Below are 21449 nucleotides of genomic sequence, written 5' to 3' on the forward strand. Positions count from 1 at the left end.
TCACCGACCTGGCTAACCGTTGGGACGCCATTCAAGGTCTAAGTGACCTCATTTGTTACTTTGCCTAGACTTTCCTTTGTGTTGGTTGCCACCTTTCTCAGACACATACCTAATGGTTAGCTTGCCAAATGCAGTCATCAATTGCGACCACTGCATTTCACAAGCCATCAATATTAGAAAACATACATCTTGTTGAATATTAAAGTACATATTTAGGAGACAGTTTTAGTAAAAACAATGTGGTCCATCATTTAAAAGTTGTTGCTTTGTTATCACTGAATCAAGTTAGAAACAGGTGACAGGTCTCATTAGCTGACATGTATGCATGCTCCTTGTACAATGAAATGTTGAATGATGGAAGGTAATGCCAAGTTATCCTGGAGTATTAAGTTCACTGTAATTGATGATTCCTAAGATCTATTGCTTGTAATCATCTCCACGCGAAACAGCATTTCCTGAAGATGCTTATCGGAGGTTTGCCCGCCAAATGATGGCACAAACAAAGGTAGTTGCTAGGGAGATTTCAGGGGCAACCACCAATCCTGTCAATTCAAGGATTGGAAGGCACAGCTCAGAGTGATGTCATAATCTATGAACTAGGATAGGGCGTGACGTAATAATGGCAGCCACAGAGGAGCTGATGACCCGTTGAGCATGAAGTGTTCAATAAGTGAGTAAGGGAAAGTTGTGGGGTGGAGATGGGCCTCTGCTCTTCTGTGGGGGAGAGGGGTGGTCACGTTTAACTTCCGTCCGCTCTGAAATCTTCACTGGCTTTACATTTTGTTGTTACTCAAATCACAGTGGAGTGGATGCTAGAACAGAGGAAGTCCAGAACAAGCCTGGGGGACAATGCAGCGACAGTTGGCAACGTTGATCAAAAGAAAGGTAACGCAGGTGGGCCGCGGATGGGTAAACCGGTGTGGAAAACTTTAAATGAAATTTAAAAAAGAAAATAGAAGTTGGTATTACTTTGAAGTAGTTTTTCTAAAGCTGATTTTGAAAATGCCAGAAAAATATTTCCTTTCGGACAATCCTCTTGTGCCCGATTCACTAAGTCAGTGCGTCCTAAAGTTTATTTTAAATTTAAATCGAAATGTACTACTCTCAAAAGATGGTATACACAAGTAAAAAAAATTAATTCACAAATACTTTTTCATATGAGTAAAGACACTGAAAGGGCATTTGGCAGGGAAGTTTGAGCACACCCACAGGCAAACCTGTTAGTGGGGTTCAAAGGTGTTTCTAGGCCTCATTACACAAAAGAGTTAGATATTTACTCCTGTCGAGGACATGGGTCAAACCATGTTATGGAAGGGCAGTGGGTACCTGAAGAAACCCACAAATGGTGAGGCGTTGAGGAAGGGGTTCGTATCCCAATGGAAAATGATTTTGCCCATGGTGAAGAAAAATATAACATGTGCAGTGCTTAATTTGTCAAATAATAAGTGCCAGGGCTCTGAACAGTAGGCCACTTCAGCTTGCACCACCCATCACCCCGTCATCTCTACCAAAACAGCTACTAACCATCTCTCTCGCCTGCAAGTGCGACAGTTCAGCTTATTCCAGGTCCCCAAAGCTAAAGGAATGGCTGGGGAAGCAGGTATCAGTCATTTTTTATGTATACTTTATTCATAAACAGCTGTTGTTCTGCTCATCTCTAAATTTGTTGTTCTGCTCATCTCTAAATTTGATGAGCAGCTCCGCCATGTGACAGATTCTCCTAAGTACGGTGTTGACAGCTAAGTGCGGTGCGAGGGTCGGAAACCACCGGCTCAAATTAAGCACTGAATTGCATAGGCAATGGCATTACAACGTTTCATTCACGCAGGCATACATTCAATGAAATAATAATAAATAATAAAAAAAACATTTCAGGAGCACTCGAAGCAACCTGCGAATGTCGGAGCTTATCAAGCACACTCTCTGATTCCTTTAAAAAAAAAGTCGGACTTGTTTCAAATGTAGACAGCAACCCACGGGAGTACATTTCCGACTTCTGCGGTGAATCGGGCACAGTGAATTTGACCGCATACGAACTTTCATACAGAAAAATCCTACAGTTCCAAGAAAAATGCCACAAGGTTTACCCATCCCGAGCTCTGCCGGGTGTAGAAACACACTGAGCCTTCCTTTAGTTAAGCTTCAGAGACTCTTGCTGCTTTCCCGAAAAAATACTGATGAATGCATATCCTGGCGCCAAAATATTGACAAGAAAAGTTTATGTAGGTAAATATAGGTTTACTACACTTACCTCCACATATATGTATACTTTGGCAACATGCATATGTGAAGGGTAGGCGCATGTGAAGTTAAGGATAGTAAATCTATACCTACCTGTTTACATTAACATTCACTATAGTTTGGTTCCTATTATTCAGGCATTGATGTTTTGGTCCTAGGATATTATTTCCTTGATATTTTGCCATACAATCGGCTTTGCTTTTGAGCAACCTAAGCTTGTTAAGGACGCCTCGAGGTAGGTGCGCTTGGCTCGCTTCTGCCAGAAACGTTGGCTACGTTTGTAGAATTTTGCATGTGCACTGCCTGGGACGGTACTTATTGGTTCACTTGTAATGCTATACCTCAATTTCTACCATATGAAGCTTTCCGTATTAACAATGATGTATGTAACCATTACAACGTGTATGCGGCATTGATCTTTGTTGTCAGGGCGTATGTAACTCATTTATGGTCCAATCTGCTGTATGTGTTCTGCACCTCAGTTTAATCGGAATATTCTGTGTCGTTAGCATGCAGTGTTCTCCGGACATTAGCACTGTCTAGATCATTCATCACATCTGGGGCCGTAATATACATACAGTGCATTTTCCTTGAAAGTGCTGGGTGCACCTTTTAAAAGGTGCGCCCGGTGCAATAAAGGAAAATGTGATGTATTAGTGTGAATGCGATGCCCCAGGACAGCCGGGGACTCGCGTTGCCCTGGGGCAGCGCATTCATCTGAAAAGCGGAGCAGCTGCTTTGAAACCGCTCAGTGTTTTTCACTGTGCAGGCGGCGCCCGCATGCACTTTAAAGGGGTTAGAGATTCCTTTGCAGGCGGGTGCAGTGAGTGGCTGCACCTGCCTGGAAGGCAGGGTCGGATTGGGATCACAATTTGGCCCGGGCACTGACGAAAAAAGTGGCCTACATTCATGAGGCGTGGCCCATATTTAAGGGGCGTGGCCCACATTCAAGGGGCATTCACGAAAAACCATTTGCACAGACAAGGAATGAAAGTGGGAGGATACTGTTCTTGCGCAGGACACAGGGCCACGTTGACAATGGCCTACATGCTGATCAACTAAAAAAAACAACAAGGCCCCTTTCTGTCACAAAATTATTCGAGCCCTCCAGCGCAGGAGCCCCTGAAAAGCAGGAAAGCCCCTGCTATTACGAACCAACTTAGCCCTCCCCAGACCTTCAGCTCAGGAGCACATGAACATAGGTAAGGCCCCTGCAATTAGTAAATTAATCAGCCCTCCCCAGCCCTCCAGCCCTCAGGGCAATGTCCTGGCAGGGGAGCGCAAGCACAGCTGCTGGGTCATCCAAGGTAGCCAGGTAGCCAGGGGGAGGCTGAGGTGAAGGGTGCGAGTTCCAAACATCACCTGGCCCCCACAGCGAGACCCATTCTTCCTCGCCCACTAAAACCTGAATGTGAAGGGCTGTGGGGGAGGTGTTAAGACAAACACTGTTTCTGAGCTGCGTGGGCCCCAGGGGGGGCGGGGTGAAAATGGCTCATAGAACTGAGCAACACCTTGCAAACAATCGCCCCTCCCCAGCCCAGCCTCTGTGTGATTGCTTGGGAGGGCAGGGTGTGAAGGAGAGGCCACAGCTGATAATCGCTGTATGGCCACACAGCGAGGCTGCTTTCATTTCTCTGTCTCTGTCTCAGTGCCCTCTGTGGGACGTTTTTTTTTCTCCCCTTTCCTAGTCCACCCTCTGTGGACTGGGAAAGGGGAGAAAAAACCGGCCCATAGAGGGCACTGAGACACCGGCCCTTCGGCCGATGCCCAAATGCCCACCTTGCCAATCCGCCCCTGCTGCAAGGGGATGTCTCGTGGGTCCATGGGACTTCCTTTCTCCCCTCTATAGGACTGCAATCAGAGGGCGCACAAAAGGTGGCACACTGTCAGTGTGCCTCCTGTGAGCTTCTTTGCCTCTTCGCCCGCGCCTGTAACATGGCGGAACCGTAGAGGCAAAGAGGTTCCCTCTTTTGCATTGGGCCATGCCCCCATGCAAATGAGGGAACGCCCTCCTGAGGAATCACAGGTGCTGTACATGCGCCAGGGCTTTCAGTATTGCAGAAGAGGACGCACAAGCATCTCCGGCCCCTTTTGTGATACCAAAATGCCCCGGGGGCATGCAAAGCGGGCGCAAATGCCCATTGCGCCCCCAGGGCAACTCTGTAATATGGCCCCAGGTAGCACATCAGTCATGAGTCTCTAATGATGAGCCTTGGCGGGTGCCTATTTAGAGCACTGTCTAAGCCACAGTAAAACGAGCCTGCCCAAATTATTAAGAGATCCTAATAAGCAATAAATAGCATAAATACATCATACAATGTACGGAAAAACTGTCTATCATCCACTTTAAGGGCATATGTGTTCATCAAGCACATTTCTACACCATTCAGAAAACCATGCACTAGTGTGTACCTGTTTTCTATATCAGCCCTTGACTAAAGATGCTGGAATGGAACCCCAGTGCTCACTATACCATTACGCAGGATAAGCACTTCCTCGTCCATCAAGTGTATTTCTTGAAGAAGCGTAAACTGGGTTGGATGGCGTTTAATAAAGGTATGGACTATGCATTGCTTAGTATGGACAGTAAGGCCGACCAAATCATTTCATGTAAGTATCCATCGCCATCTTCAATATTTAAGTGGGACCAAGAAGTTCTGGGGTATTGGGGCCCAGTCGGAATCCGCACATGCACATCCTTGTCAGTCTCGGCCTATTCTGCAATAATGTCTGATAATACTGTCATATATTCAGTTGCTGTTGTAGAATACCTGGGGCACAGTATAGAGAAAACCAATATTCAACCCACTCCCTGGGTAAACGAAATTATCAACCAACAGCTCGGGTCTTCCCATGACTCCCCTATAGCAATAGCCACCTTTACCTGGTTAAGAACATATAAATAGGAAAAACAATCCGGGAGAAATAAATGCGAATAATTAACAAATCACCACTAAACTTGAGCTATTCAGCAGAGTGGTACCAATCCATAGGCTCCCGTAATCCCTACAGGAATCTCAGAGAGAGTCCTATACGACCTCCCAGCAATCCCAACAAATGGGAGGGCATGAATATCACCACAACGGCTGTCTGCACCGGGATCCAATTATGATCTAGTGATTTTTAAACCCCCAGACTCTCATCCAGTAATTATAATACGAGCACTAAACTCCACAGCGCTCGCAGTGTTGAAAGCATAAGTGCCACCGTGAGTGTTGATTAATGTTAGACACTATTAAAACAGAATAGTGCAACAGTACTCATCAGGCTTTAGAATCAAGATTTCTAGGGGAAAAGAAAAAAGGAGGGAGAACAATGAGAGGGGAAAGGCCATACTTCTATCAGGAGATGATCTCAGGCGATCATTTTCCTGATCCCCACCAGAGACACTGGGCACCTCCTGCTCCATTGGTGTCTCAAAAGGGTATCGTAACAGTACTAAGGAGTTCGACCCAACCTCCACCTTCTACCTGTCTGGTATTGATCCAGGACACTCTCTATCTCATGTTGGCCATCCACTGTCCCAGCAATGGTCAACCTGTGGGCCCACAGGTCTGCTGCAACCTGGGCACGCTCCAACCCTACCACCAACCTCCAGCTACCCTTTTGCTGGGTACAACATATATTTTAAGTTTGTGGCTCTCCACTTTAGTTTCACTAGGACAAAGAATTGTCTCATTTTTGTACCTCACTTCTCCTGTTTTTTGGATTAATTAAAGTATGAAGTCCCTGTTCCAGTAATTCAGGATCTTGGCATGTGGTTGTACCCTAGGTGGCGGGGGGAGGGGGGAGGCACCAACACTTTGTGGTCTCTCTCAATGAAGACTCATGATAGGCCAACAGGTTTCAGGGAAACCTTATTACATGGTTTCAGGGAGTTTTCTGGAGTGATGCCCTCAACTCGTTTGGGAATTCCCACAAATCGGATATTGTTGCGTCAGGATTTCCCTTCTGAATCCTCGAGTCAAGCATTCAGGAAGTGGGTCAGGTCAGATTGAGAGCGAACTTTAGGTCACAGATCAGAGAGCTCAGTTTTAAGGGCTTTGACTGATCGTTCAGTCTCCAATGTCCTCTTGCTGACTTTGCACAAGTCTACGTAGAGATGCTGACAGAGTCAAATTTGTCTTCCAACTTCTAAAATCTGTCATCCAATTCTGTCTGAGTCCATCTAGTCCTAAATGTCTCCTGAGTCCTCAAGCAGCAAGATACCTTCCAATGAAGTGACCCCAATTTGGAACACAGGGAGCTAAATCGCTGTGAGGGACATGGTTCACGTATAATTAGAAGCCACTGTGTACTCCACCAACATTTCTTTTTGCTGGTTTAATATTAATGTCAAAGGCCGCCCGTGTATCCTCAGTCTGATCTCTAGAGTCTTCATTCTTCACATTGGAAGCAGAAAGGGAGGAAGGAAGGGAGCCAATCAAAACTCAGACTCCCACGGGGTCAGCTAGTCTCCCAGAGCAGGCCACAGCTCACCTTGCATGGCAATGCTTTGCGATCCGGGTACTCAGCCCAGGGCCAAGCTGCTACTTCCTTGCAGAGTCACAGAGGGCTACAACCTCTGTCTTGTGCTTACTGCTCCTGCTAACAAAAATGTCCAGTCTCCTGGGCAGGGCATACCTCTACTGCGTAGCCCATCTAAAGGGTGTGCGACCTCCGGCTCATTATTGACTGGATCTCCAGCAGGCTCCAGAGTTGCACACCTCACAGTATTTCCCCGGACAGGCCGCAGGATTCCTAGGTATGTATTCAGAGTCAGCCTCACCTTCCCCAAGCTAGTAAAGCCACCTGACCCACAGCCGTGCTCTCCAATGTTGGTACTGGAGGGCTGGATCCATGACAGATTTTTAGCTTATTCACATTTATATAAATGTAGCTATCTTAAAAATCTGGCATGGATGCGGCCCTCCAGGACTGGCATTAGGGAATCCTGGTCTTGGCAACGTGGCTCACCGCAGTGGCTGCTCACAGTGCAGGGTAGGGTATCAGAGCGCTTTACACTGGGGTCGCAATACGAAATAAGACAATTTACAAAACGAATAGCATACATAAGATCGACTTATTTTACAAAGTTTGTAATGTTGCAGGCGTGAGAGTATTTCTAGCAACGGGTCAAGAGCAGCAAAGGTGTCTTTTGAGGGATAGAGGGGGCAAGTATAGGGTGCACACCTGGCAAAGGTCTACTATCTCTATTGCTTTAGGCACTGCAGCACACTCGTGGCGGTGTTCAGGGAAAAGTCCGCCTCAAGTTTGTACCAGGATTATATAACAATTTTGATGGGGGGCCCATTTTAACAGGCCACGTTCCGATGCAGAAATATTTTAAATGCCCGCCAAAGCAACTAATGATCATGTGGGTGCACAACATAAATACTTGCTCATTCCAGGTTGGCCTGGATGGTATATCAGCAATCCAAAGCTGTAATACTTGACTGGAATGGTGAAAGGCTTTTGTAATTTCTCAGCTCGGCGTAGATGGCACTTGCTAATTCTATGCTTAAAGACATTGCTGTAAAAATGGCAAAAGGCTTTGACAGAAACTCATCTGCCATTTTACAACTTCGCTCTAGATCTTTGCTTCCTTTTTGAGCCTGGATTATTGCATTTAGTATATCAAGAAATCACCCATGTTGGGAAACCACTTCTATACATTGAAACTAGAATTTACTTGACTGTACACATACTGCACATACTTATACATTTGTATTGTTTATTTTACCTCTCTTATTCCCAATTTTTTCTCCATGTCATTATTATTGATCTGTCTTTCATGATGTGACTAGTTTAGATTTGAACTGTACATGTGGGAATACTTACAATGACTGGTATTGTATATAGGCGATTGCACCTGAATTAATCAGCTTATTCATGCGCCACTTTACTCAGTACCTCGGTATTAATGTTCTTGATTCAAACATCACATGTATATGTATATATTTCCTAATGCTCTGTACGATTTTCTCTGTAAAACGCACTGGCGCTTTTGATGATTGTACTAGGCGTACTGTGCCATTCAAAATTACTTTAAGGAAGTAATACATAGTGATTTTACTAATTGATTCAGTTATTTTTTTTTTTTTAATTCTTTGGGCTTAATTATCCTAATGCACCTGTATTAAGGCGGACATGATATCTATTAGGTTTGTCAACAAAACTCTAAATCAGGCCATATATGTCTTTCATTCCTAATAGGGGAACACAGTTGCATCTGGTTTACTTTGGAAATGAAGCATAAATACCTTCCTCGTGGTGAACCTCACGAAGCAGGCAAACCTAGCTGCCCATGACGAGGGTGGTGGTGTGGGGGTTGGCGCTCGGACGATCATTTGAATAAAAGGGGCCAAATAATGCATTTTACATCGCAATTTTCAAGTTGTGGTCCACTAACATTAGGGTTAGGATGTATATGTAATACAGGCAGTCAGGACAATCTGGCACTGCAAGCCTATAATTTTCAAGTAATTTTTAGCATCTTTCTTCACTGCATTTTTCCATCAGCCATGTATATTCCCAGTCATACCTGTCACATGACTGAGAGTATGGCCGGGAGGGTAGCATGACCAAATCAAATGTAATAGAATATCACAAATGATTGGATGGCCGAGCTAGACAAGTCTTACAGGCTCAAACAACCACGATGCTAATTATTTACACAGGTCACACGATTGCACGGCAGACAGGTTGTAACAGCCTTCGTGCATGGAGATCAAATTGCAGTATGTTAACATCAAAACTGTTTTATCAACATAGATGATGGAAAGCATCCATTTACATCATGGAAAATCAATTAATCACCAAGGTGTCTTGGGGCTACAAGGAACCAAAAACAGTAATAGGTCTCCTTAACTTGCGACAACAGCAGCCTTAAATATGTTTGAGAAATGCAGTCAAGTTATCTTAAATATAGTTTTGCTAATCCAAAATAAATAACACCATGAAATCCATAATTTAAGTTTGGGTACCTAAACTCAGTTTCCGTAATCGAAACTTGTCATTTTAGTGAAAAACTGTGTTTTTTGTTCTGAAATACAAGAATTAGGTTTTTACTTAAATATATTTTTGGTACCCAAGCATCAGTTTGCCATTTTCACCAGGCACTCACATATGCTACCATCACACATGGACAGATTTTGTCTTTCGTGTCTGTTTATCACTGTCATCAATTACCACTGATGCCCCTCATATGGCAGGGATTTTCACAATCAATAAGCAAGGGATAGCTAGAATTGTGTCAAGAATGGGTACAGGAAGTCAAGGAAGAAAAAAGAAAACCATTTCTATATCATGGATGGGACACTGTTAGGGAGAGATACACATCCTACAGCAAAGAAGGCCCAAAGGTATGCTCCTCACTGGCTGCAGGGAAGCCAGCATGCTCTCAGGAAAGCCACAAAGCCATCAATGATGGCCCCACAGCAAAGGGCTAGCCAGCGCCTTTCAAAGAATATCAACCTTGTGTCCTGGATGATTCACTGAGAGACAGATTCATGAACACATTATTCCATAGACACAGAATTGGTAAAACCCTTTGCTCCATCAAACGTCATGAATGCACCACTATTAATCAGAGATCTTCAGCTTCACACCAGAAATTCCCACAATGTGTCACGGATAGGTCACTATTATGCAGGGATATCGAAATTGTTGTAAAAATTTCAACAATATATCTTCAAATGCCATCATTATGTAAGAGAGAACCGGCAAGTCCCCATTATGTCATGGATGGGTCACTATTTTGCAGTTGCGTATTCTTGATGAACTGCCTTTATGTCACGGATAGCCAGTATTTTGTTACAAAAGTGACCAATATGTCATAGACGATACACTGTTTTGCAGGGATAGCCAGAGTGCTGCCAAGAATGTCCACAATATGTCCCTCATGGGCCCTTATAATGCCAGGGATAGCGAGAATTTTACCAAGATTGCCTGCTGTATTTCATAGATGTATCCGTTTAGGCACAGATAAGCACCCTTGCTGCTCTACTTCCAGGGAAACATGCACATACAAGCACGCATACCTCTACCTCCAACCAAGCACGCACATACAAGCACGCATACGTCTACCTCCAGCCAAGCATGCACATACAAGCATACATACCTCTACCTCCATCCAAGTACACACATACAAGCACACATACCTCTACCTGCATCCAAGCACACACATAAAATCACGCATACCTCTACCTCTATCCAAACACACCCATACACGCACACATTGTCTCACACAAGCAAAGGCACGAAAACATTTCATTCAGTTCCTGCCCTTCCTACACCTCCCCATTACTTAACTGCCTAGCCTAATAGTGCTCGGCTCATCTGGGCTCGACAGGCGGAGAGATGCCCTCTCTATCGCTGAACCTGCTGATCCATGAGGTGTCCTAGTACCATCAGGAAGTGGGGTGGAGAATGCACGGGGTAGTTGCGGGGCTGACAGGGCATGAATGCAACCCCATAGGACAAGCAGGGGCAGCTGCAGATAAAAAAAGCAACAGGCACTGGTGGGGCAGGGACACCCCCAACTGTCTCACCCTCTTGGATCCCACTTCCTCTTCTCATTGTCAGCCGCTGCGAATAGGTAGCCAATCAGAAAATGGGTCCTGAAAGCAGGCTGTTCAATTCTCAGGATAGGTCTGTTACTCATCAGAATTTTGGGAAAACGTCCACCCTTGGCAATGCCTACCCACCCTTAGTGCTGCCTCTCAGACATGCAGTGGGCATGCACACAGTTGAAGGTGCCCACCTCTGCATGCCCAGTATGTGCCTGTGCACTACTCTGCTGCACTTCTGCCACCAGGCATGAGCCACAGGAGGGCAGCAGACCAGTCTTTCAATCTGCTCCTCCTTCCTTTAGGACTGGTGGAACACCGCACAATATGCCGTCCTTATGGGCCAGCCTTGGGAGTACATAACCTCTTCTGGACTGGTTAGATCTTGACTGAGGTCCACCATATGCATTGTTTTTCACCACTTCTTTGGTTGTGTTCATGCCTATATTTCTTACATGATCTCCTCTGTATGATTTTGCACTGTATAGGCACAGACATTACAAATGCACCGCAAGCAAATGCACGAAAGCCTTCTGAAAACTGTCCTGCTGAAGATCTTCCTCAGGGGGTTGCAGGGACTGACGGCAAAGGCTCCAGGCAGTTGAAGGATTCTGCCCTTGTCCATCAGCAGTTCAGAGCATTGTTCATCAAGCGATTCCACCATGCCATGCGAAGCCATAAGGACTTCTTTGCTCAGGTACCACAAATTACTTCCCTGACCTCATTTCCAACAGGCTCCTTGCTTTGGATAGTAGTAAGGCCTTAATCTGTTCAGTGTTAAAGTGCAGCATTGTTGTCACGGGGACTTCCCAGGTAACACCTTAAAATGTGAATATTCCCTGTATGTGTATATAGATTTCACTGATTAATTTGCAAGAGCTAAATATGCCTGAATTTATCTTGATCTCCTCAATCTTGTCTGAGTAGGCGATCAAACTTCAACCTACCAATTTCTCCTTAAAGTATATTCACCTTGAAAAATATATTTCTTTGCATAGACTGTTCTTCTTCATTACCCAGTATGTCATTAACTTGAAAAAACATGTCTATATTTGATTGGAGCACTTGGACTGTGTTGGTCATCACTGGTTTTGTTTTGGGAAGAGATTTTCTCTTTCATCCCCAAACTCTCTTTTTTCTGTGATATAATGTCTCCCTGCAAAAGACATTTGAAGTTGGGTCTAGTCTCAAATAAGAATCTCGGGCCAGATTTATCAAAGTATTGCATTGTCCTTGTGTCATGCAAGGCAATGCAAGGGAAACACTAAACTCAAGTCTAATTTACCAAGCCACACAAGGTCACCTTGTGTGGCTTTGTGGTACTTGGTAAATCTGGAGTAATGCAAGGCAGTACAAGTCACTACCTTGCATTACTATGCCCCAGGGAGGCGGAATATGGGTGGAGCGTGAGTGTTCCCACACAGCTGCCTATGGATTTTGATGCATTCCCAGATTTACCATGAGTAGTGGACCTGGGAATGCAGAAAAATGCTACGGTTCTTCAGCAGCCTTGCCCGGCTGAAGGATTTGGACTTCCATTTCAGACACTAAGTTCTAAGGTAAACAAAGTCTTTCACTGGGACGAATGTGCTTGGTGTATGCGACCTGTGCTAGATCACAGTCCATCTGAAATCATGCCTAGGCCCCAGTCAAATACCAACAGGACCTTTTATTGGTTCATAACTTTGTAATGGTGCTTTGGCTTTTAAATGTTGTAGAAACTCATATTTCTGTTTCCCTGTATTGTAATTTTTTAAATTAAATTGTCATTTCTTTTTGTAAATCAGAGTGAGATTTTTATAGTGTTATATTGTTGACTTTTTAACTGTGTTGGTACTTCTTAATTCTTTACATATTTTCTCTAAGTTAAGCCTGTCTTCTCTGTGCCATAACTAGCAGGGATTGAACTCCGGTTTAAAATATTGAAACCTTTGCCTGGATCTAACAGGTTGGTAACTTTTTAACTTGGAGTGCACTACTATCCTTCCCAAAAAAGCCCATTCATGCACTCACCAATTTGATAGTAGTTATTCCACATTTTGTCATCACTACCCAGTCCCTCCCACAGTTACTCCTAAAACCTAGCCCTATGTCGGTTGAGATCTCTGCACATGCTGTGGATATTTCCATACAGAAAAGATTGGAGAGATGGAAGTGGAGATATCTGATTTGATTTGGATATTTGTAAAGCGCAGCTATCACTCTGGGGGGAGCATTCTGTCGCTACACAGAAGAAACTAGATTGACTGAGTAAGTAAGAGAAGGTTCTACTATACCAGTGAGGAGCAGAATGCATCTGTGACCCAAAATTCAGGTTTTCAGTCACTTTCTATATTGAATCTCTGATTCTATCGGCCTTAGGTGTGCGGGCATGAGATTCCACGCTGTTGTTTCGAAGCATGCAATGGATTTTCCTCCGTTGGTTTTATACCTAAAGGTGGGGGGGGCCTAAGAAGGTTTGCTGTGTAGGATATGTCGGTCCTAGCCGTGACATAATGAGTGAACTTGGCTGCAAGGTATTTGGGTCCAGTGTCTCTAAAAGGCTTTGAACATAATCACCAGGATCATAAATAAAATTCTTTTCTCAATAGGCAGCCAATGCAACGTCGTAAGGGCGGTAGTGGCCGATGAATAACAAGTCATTTTAAACACTTGGCGAGCCGCTGCGTACTACTTATATCTGGCTAGAGGTCAGTGAATAGCATTTTGATGTATATAAAGCAGTACTGCTTTATGTATACATGATGAAAAACCCAAACTCCTTTGTATCAAAAGAATGAGAAGAAATATTGCCAAATATTGGTCTGAAGGGTGCTTTAGCAGGAATTTTATAGGGAGAAATTTGATATAGGTGGCATATGCAGAACAAGACTTCTACCATTACTGCTGCCCGTATTAAAACAAATATGAAAATAGTAAAAGAGCAGTTGAGGAAAACAAACAAAAGAAAACATCTCTTGAAAGATTGAATGTTAGAAATGTTGTCTCTGGTTGGCAGAGGTATGTACCCTGTCCAAGCAGGAACCACAATCCTCATTAGTGTAAGTCACAACACACCCTGAAATATCCTTTGCTCACCCTCTGGTAGCTTGGCACAGAAAAGGCTGGCTTAACTGAAGAGGCAATGTGTAAAGTATTTGTGCAACACTTCAAATAATAAAACATGAACACACCACACAAAATTAATCCACACCAGGTTAGAACAATAGAACTTAATGTAATAAATAGAGCGAGACCAAAATGACAAAAATCCATTCAATAAAACTTGGGATATTACTTATTAAAGAATAATATGTAATATAGTGCTTAGAAGCAAAAAGCACCTATTTGGGAAATCTGGTCACCCTGAACCGGGGCAAAGTCATAGGTTTAAGCCGACCACAATGGCATGTGGGTGAGATACAGAGACCCACTTAGGCCAGCTGAATAAAATTTCATCCTGTTGATGCTTGTTGTGTCGACGAAGATGCGGGGTGCAGCCTAGCGATGTGTGGGTGTTCCCCATGCTGCAGCAGCGATGCATTGGTTCCAAAGACATTGATTCATAAGTTCTTACCTAACCCCTCTATACTGGAATGAATTACCCCTGTACATCAGAAAGTGTACTGATCTTTTAAAAAAAAAAAATTTAAATTTTATTATTGACATCCCGAGAGGGAGAAAGAAAAAAGCATATATACTTACAATTAGATTGAACAATATAGCAGAATGAAAAATCAACAATTCATAACACATATTTGAGTTTAACAGAACAAAAGATAACATTTTTAACAAGACACAGGATGAATATTCAAGAAATCGAAATGTTATAGAGCATTTAACCCAGTATCTCAAAAGAAAGAAGAACCGAGAAATGTAGGTACATTTCAAATGAAGCCACCCCAAATCTTTTCACATTTTATTAGTGACCTTGAGCCTCGTAACTTTGCAAGGGTTAGCTCCATTGTGTATATTTAATTTACTAGTAACAACCATTCCATAATATGAGGAGGTTTCGGAGAAATCCATGCTCTAGCTATGGTTAGTTTAGCACAAGACAGTAATATAGTGACCAAAGCTTGCTGGGGTAAAGTAACAGGATGCAAATCTAACAATACTATTAAAGCAGTAAGAGGAGGTAGATCTATCCTTTTAATTTTCAACACTTTGTCTAATGCAGACCAAAACTCGATCAGGACCGGGCAAGAAAACAACATATGTCCAAGGTCTGCAGCTACTAAGTCACATTTGGGGCATTTGGTACGTTCGCTGATAGAAATATTAGTAGACCATTTACAATTCTTTTCAGGTGTATAATAAAGCATACATGTAGTTTTAAATTGTTGTAATCATAGACTTGAAGATTGAACCAATTTATTGATATTAGAGAAGGAGGCAGCTATCTGATTTGGGGTTATATTAGTGCTCATCTTATCGCTCCATTTCACCGCTAACTTAGAACAATCATTAATTTTATAGGCATTGAGACACCCATAACCTTCGCTAATTAAAGATTTGTTCTTAGTTGAATATAAACAATTCCAAATATCAGAATATAATATTGCACGTATTTTAGTCTTACGTATTAAAAAATCATATATTTGAATGTACTTGAATCTCGTTGATGCTGTCAAATTATATAAAGTTTTAGGTGTTTTCAAATCTAGAAAGCCTTAGGAGCCATATAAATCCCCCAGTGTATTAATGCCTTGTGTAGACCATAAGTGAGCCATGCCGTCGTTAAAAATCCCGGGAAGACCCGGATTACCCCATAACCGTAGTCTCGGATGAAAAAAAGAAGTATTGCAGAATGCCAAGATATTGAACCAGATGTTAGCAGTATCTCTAGCGGTCTTAAATCTCACCCTCTTAAAGTAATTAGGGTCGTTAAGTCATAGCACGAACATTTTGGAGTCCGAATTTAGCATAATTATATGAAAATGCAGTGGTTTATCCGAGTTAAGCAGAGAGCGAAGATGCCCGAGAAAAGTGGCCCAAAAATATAATTTGAAATCAGGAAAGTTAAACCCGCCATTGTCTAGAGAATTTTTAAGTAGCAGCATGGACCTTCGGCCTTTTTTATATCCCCATATAAAGCTGCAAAAAATCCCATCCAACTTCTTAAAAAAAGAGTTACTAAGTGCTGAAAGAAATTTGAGGAAGATTTTCATTTTAATTAAATTAATTCTGCCTATTAAATTCAAAGGGAGTTCATGCCATTTTTTTAAAGACTTTAATAAAGCATCGTAGTTAATGAAAATCATATTATGTATTTTAGATGTCATTTTAACACCCAGATAGGTGGCAGTTTTGCAAACCCCAGAGACATCTACCGTTGGTTCATAATTAACAACTATTTGTGTTTTATTTATGTTTAATCTGGATCACTGACAGAATTTTGACCTCATAAATATCGACCTACAAGAATATCGAGTCAACAATATCGAGAGCAAAAATATCGACATCCTATCTACAACATGGTAAGTACAAAAAATATCGAAAAAATAATATAGATGTAAAAAATATCGATGTTAAAAATATCGATTTTTTTCTTTTAATATATAAATGTAAAATTAAGTATATAACACTAATAAATAAAATATACATATTTAAAAGTATCTAATAATGTTTAAAATTAATAAATAATACATATATATTAATAATACATTAATTAAATATATACACTAAATATATAATATATATGTACTGAACAATAAGTATTAATAATTATTTTACTAATTTATAAATTAATAAAATATATTCTAATTTACTAATACATTTACAAACATAAAACAATAACATAAATAAAATGTAAGTAATATAAAAAATAAAATAAACATTTAATTTTTTTACAAGTAATTATATAAAACGTTGGATAGCGTAAGGGTAAAAATTACTATTCCTACTCCAGAGAGTGCAACAGTAGGGAAAGCGTTTGATAGCGTAGGGGTAAAATTACTATTCCCACTCCAGAGAGTGCAACAGTAGGGAAAGCGTTGGATAGCGTAGGAGTAAAAATTACTATTCCCACTCCAGAGAGTGCAACAGTAGGGAAAGCGTTGGATAGCGTAGGGGTAAAAATTACTATTCCCACTCCAGAGAGTGCAACAGTAGGGAAAGCGTTGGATTGCGTAGGGGTACAAATTACTATTCCCACCGCAGAGAGAGCAACAGTAGGGAAAGCGTTGGATAGCGTACAGGTAAAATTACTATTCCCACTCCAGAGAGTGCAACAGTAGGGAAAGCGTTGGATAGCGTAGGGGTAAACATTACTATTCCCACTCCAGAGAGTGCAACAGTAGGGAAAGCGTTGGATAGCGTAGGGGTAAAAATTACTATTCCCACTCCAGCGAGTGCAACAGTAGGGAAAGCGTTGGATAGCGTAGGGGTAAAAATTACTATTCCCACTCCAGAGAGTGCAACAGTAGGGAAAGCGTTTGATAGCGTAGGGGTAAAAATTACTATTCCCACTCCAGAGAGTGCAACAGTAGGGAAAGCGTTGGATAGCGTAGGGGTAAAAATTACTATTCCCACTCCAGAGAGTACAACAGTAGGGAAAGCGTTGGATAGCGTAGGGGTAAAAATTACTATTCCCACTCCAGAGAGTGCAACAGTAGGGAAAGCGTTGGATTGCATAGGGGTCCAAATTACTATTCCCACTCCAGAGAGTGCAACAGTAGGGAAAGCGTTGGATAGCGTACGGGTAAAAATTACTATTCCCACTCCAGAGAGTGCAACAGTAGGGAAAGCGTTGGATTGCGTAGGGGTAAAAATTACTATTCCCACTCCAGAGAGTGCAACAGTAGGGAAAGCGTTGGATAGCGTAGGGGTAAAAATTACTATTCCCACTCCAGAGAGTGCAACAGTAGGGAAAGCGTTGGATAGCGTAGGAGTAAAAATTACTATTCCCACTCCAGAGAGTGGAACAGTAGGGAAAGCATTGGAGAGCGTAGGGGTAAAAATTACTATTCCCACTCCAGAGAGTGCAACAGTAGGGAAAGCGTTGGATAGCGTAGGGGTAAAAATTACTATTCCCACTCCAGAGAGTGCAACAGTAGGGAAAGCATTGGATAGCGTAGAGGTAAAAATTACTATTCCCAATCCAGAGAGTGCAACAGTAGGGAAAGCGTTGGATAGCGTAGGGGTAAAAATTACTATTCCCACTCCAGAGAGTGCAACAGTAGGGAAGGCGTTGGATAGCGTAGGGGTAAAAATTACTATTCCCACTCCAGAGAGTGCAACAGTAGGGAAAGCGTTGGATAGCGTAGGGGTAAAAAGTACTATTCCCACTCCAGAGAGTGCAACAGTAGGGAAAGCGTTGGATAGCGTAGGGGTAAAAAATACTATTCCAACTCCAGAGAGTGCAACAGTAGGGAAAGTGTTGGATAGTATAGGGGTTAAAATAACATACTTATAAATAAACGATTTTTGTAATTATAAATAAATAAACTATTAAATAAATATAAACCATATACAATACCTATTCTTAATTATAAAACACATGCTTAGCAAAATATATTTTACCAAAAATTATTGTAAAATAATACCATTTAATAATATTTAATTACCAATTAATAATTAATTAACAATTATATTATTAACAATACAATTAGTTTTAATGCATTATTAATTAATTACATTTACTTTACTTCCCACCATATTTCCCTATAAAACCACTACCCATAATATAACACATTTATCCAATAATGAATTAATGAAAAATAATTAGCAAATAATTAAAATTAATTAACTATTAATTACAATTAATTACCAATTAATTAAATTTATTTTATAAATCCTACTAATTATTAAATAATTAACCTCAATTAAATTACTCCCCACCCTATTCCCCTATAAACCCACATCCCGCTACAGAAAATATATATCAATTAATCAATTATTTTTTTCTTCCAATTAATTATTAATAATTAGCAATTAATTATAATTAATTAATTAATCCTACTAATTATTAATCAATTTACCGTAATTAAATTACTTCCCACCCTATTCCCCTATAAACCCACAACCCGCTCCGGTACTAAAACATAAAATTTTCTTATAAATTAATTTATTATTATATAAAATTAATACACATATAATAGTATTTATTTTAAATACTTAAATTTAACATATAACACATACATAATAAAAAACTATAAAATAATACAAATATCGATATTAGTCTCATCGAAATTAGTAACATCGATATATATGCTATCGATATTACTAACTTCGATATTACTTACATCGATATTAAGAATTTCGATATTACTTACCTTGGGTCGATATTCTGTCCTACGATATTCTTGACTTCGATATTATGCTCCTTCGATATTTCAGACTCATATTATGGTAGGTCGATATTTCCAACTCGATATTTTGACTGTGTACCTTTTAACTTATAGCCGGATACCACTCCGAATCTACGAGCCTCTATCGCTATCCCTTGTAATGCCTCTACAACATCAGGCGAATAGATGGCAATGTCGTCGGCGTAAGCAGTAATTTTCAAAAAGTGGGGGCCAGATTTAAAGGGTATGATTCGGGACTGTATCTGTAAAGCATATACGAACGGCTCCATTGAGAGAGCAAATAGTAAAGGTGATAAGGGGCACCCCTGCCGGGTGCCCCGAGAGATAGCAAAAGTAGAGGAAGTCAGCCCGGCATAGCTGAAACTAGCTATGAGATTATCATGTAACACCTGTATCCACCTAACAAATTGACCACTGTACCCCAAATTTGTCATTACAGACCAGAGATAGTCCACCCCACTCTGTGCATAATGTAGAGTCAAGATTAAGTCTAATAAATTCTATAAGATGGCTTTTAAGCTACGGTATAAACCTCAGATCTGACAATAAGTATCTAGGAAGGGAGAATGGCCTAGAGCCCGGATGAGTTTGTTCGATGGAAAATATTAACAAAATAGGATTATGGTCTCAGGTAACTCGGGGACCAACCTCCATAGAGCTAGTTTTCAGTACATTGTCAGTGGAAAAAGCCATATCAATACGGGAACACAGTTTATGAGGCGCAGAATAGTATGTATAGCCAGCAATGTTGGGATAGATACTGCTCCAAATGTCCCTAATGTTATGAATGCGACCCAATTCTAGAATTGAAGATCGTGATTTACGCATGAGTTGGAAAGCCCCTTGTCTTGTAGAATCCTGTTGATAGTCCATAATACAATTAAAATATCCCATTATGATAAGTTCCCCCTCCCAATCCAAAAGCTCTACATTTAAACGATCGAAAACAATAAACTCATCCGTATTTGGCCCATATATCACAGAATACATATTTACATTTTTCTATGCTTAATTGCATGATAGCCCACCTTCCATCTTTATCATAGGCAGTTTTAAGGATTTCTGCTCTGAATCGCCTAGCTCAGCTCATCATGCAGTACACTGGTTGTGTGCTTATGACGAGCTGAGCTCGTCATGAACAATGGAAATCTGAAGAGTTCAGCACTGAGCGGGAATTGCTGTAGCATTCAAGGTGTTAAGAATCGCTACCCCTCTAATAGACACACCCAAAGCAGAACAAATTATAACGTCGTAGCCAAGTTGGCTCAATAATTTCTTGTCTTTATGGGCAATGTGGGTTTCGGAAAGAAAAACAAAATGCGGATCATATAGTCTTAGCTCTTCCGACACTAGACCTCTTTTATTCCTACTGTTTAACCCTGCAACATTCCATGCCAGACATCTTAGTTTATACATTCAGAAAAGTATTGATTTAAACAGTTATAGTCATTCTGCTAAAAATATATATATATATATTTCCCTTTTATCTTTTCCAACACATCTCCCACTCGAGTAGTTTTTTTCCAAAACTTTTTTACCCCACACAAAACACCACCCTTCGGAGAACCTGAAACATCCACCCACCACCCCCCATTTCTCCTCCCTCCCTGGGGGGTGGGGGGGACACCCCTTGATCCTCAGCTGCCGCTGGTTGGGCAGCAACAAGGAAAAGTAGCTGTGGACCAGCCCATGCTACCCTACTGACGGAAAAAGATAACCCTATAATTGAAAGATAAACACTATTCTTAGCAGAAAATGGAAGAGGAAAAATCTAACCTCTTAAACAGAAGATCTAAATTTCTCTCCCATGTTTAAGAAGACAGATGTTAAACGAATTTAGAGAGTGCCATCTCAGCTACTTTTTCGTCAGTGAAAAAATATGTGTGACTGCCTTTAATAACCTTGAGGCGGGCAGGTTCTTGCAGAAACACTAGCCCCCCCTTAGACTTAAAAGGGTCAATGAGTTTGCGCAATTTCCACCATCTATCCATAGTAGCTTTACTAAGATCAGAGCGAAATAAAAAGGAGAGATTCTCAAAAATGACAGGGGCATTAGGACGGGCTTTCAACAAAACTGCTTGTCTTAATAAATAATTGCCAAAACAAATGAGAAAGGGCCTCGGAAATTTGCTTTCCTTATTTCTCTGAATTAAAGGTAAACGGTGGACTCATTGGAGTTGGGAATGTCCATCCCAGTCAGATAAATCTGGAAAGGCGCTTTGAAATAACGTAACCAGATAGGACCTGGGATCCGACCCTTCTGAGCCTTCCGGGATCCCAAAAAGTCTAAGAATGGACCGTCTCTGTCGGTTTTCTAAATCCTCGACCTTCAATTGTAAGGAAATCTTGGAACTCGTGAGTTGGCTCC

At 41.4% G+C, this 21449-nt stretch overlaps 1 protein-coding gene across 1 annotated transcript in view; it reads left to right on the forward strand.

The window, feature by feature from the left end:
• Positions 1 to 21449, forward strand: part of ABCA4 (ATP binding cassette subfamily A member 4) — a 1055123-nt gene that overhangs the window by 713263 nt on the left and 320411 nt on the right. The window contains exons 26-27 of the mRNA XM_086957892.1: positions 802 to 885; positions 11279 to 11487. Of these exons, the coding sequence (XP_086814018.1) occupies positions 802 to 885; positions 11279 to 11487 (293 nt within the window). The remainder of the gene's footprint in view (positions 1 to 801; positions 886 to 11278; positions 11488 to 21449) is intronic.

The sequence above is a fragment of the Lissotriton vulgaris genome, chromosome 1_1 (genome assembly GCF_964263255.1).
Source record: "Lissotriton vulgaris chromosome 1_1, aLisVul1.2, whole genome shotgun sequence".
Lineage (NCBI taxonomy): Eukaryota > Metazoa > Chordata > Amphibia > Caudata > Salamandridae > Lissotriton > Lissotriton vulgaris.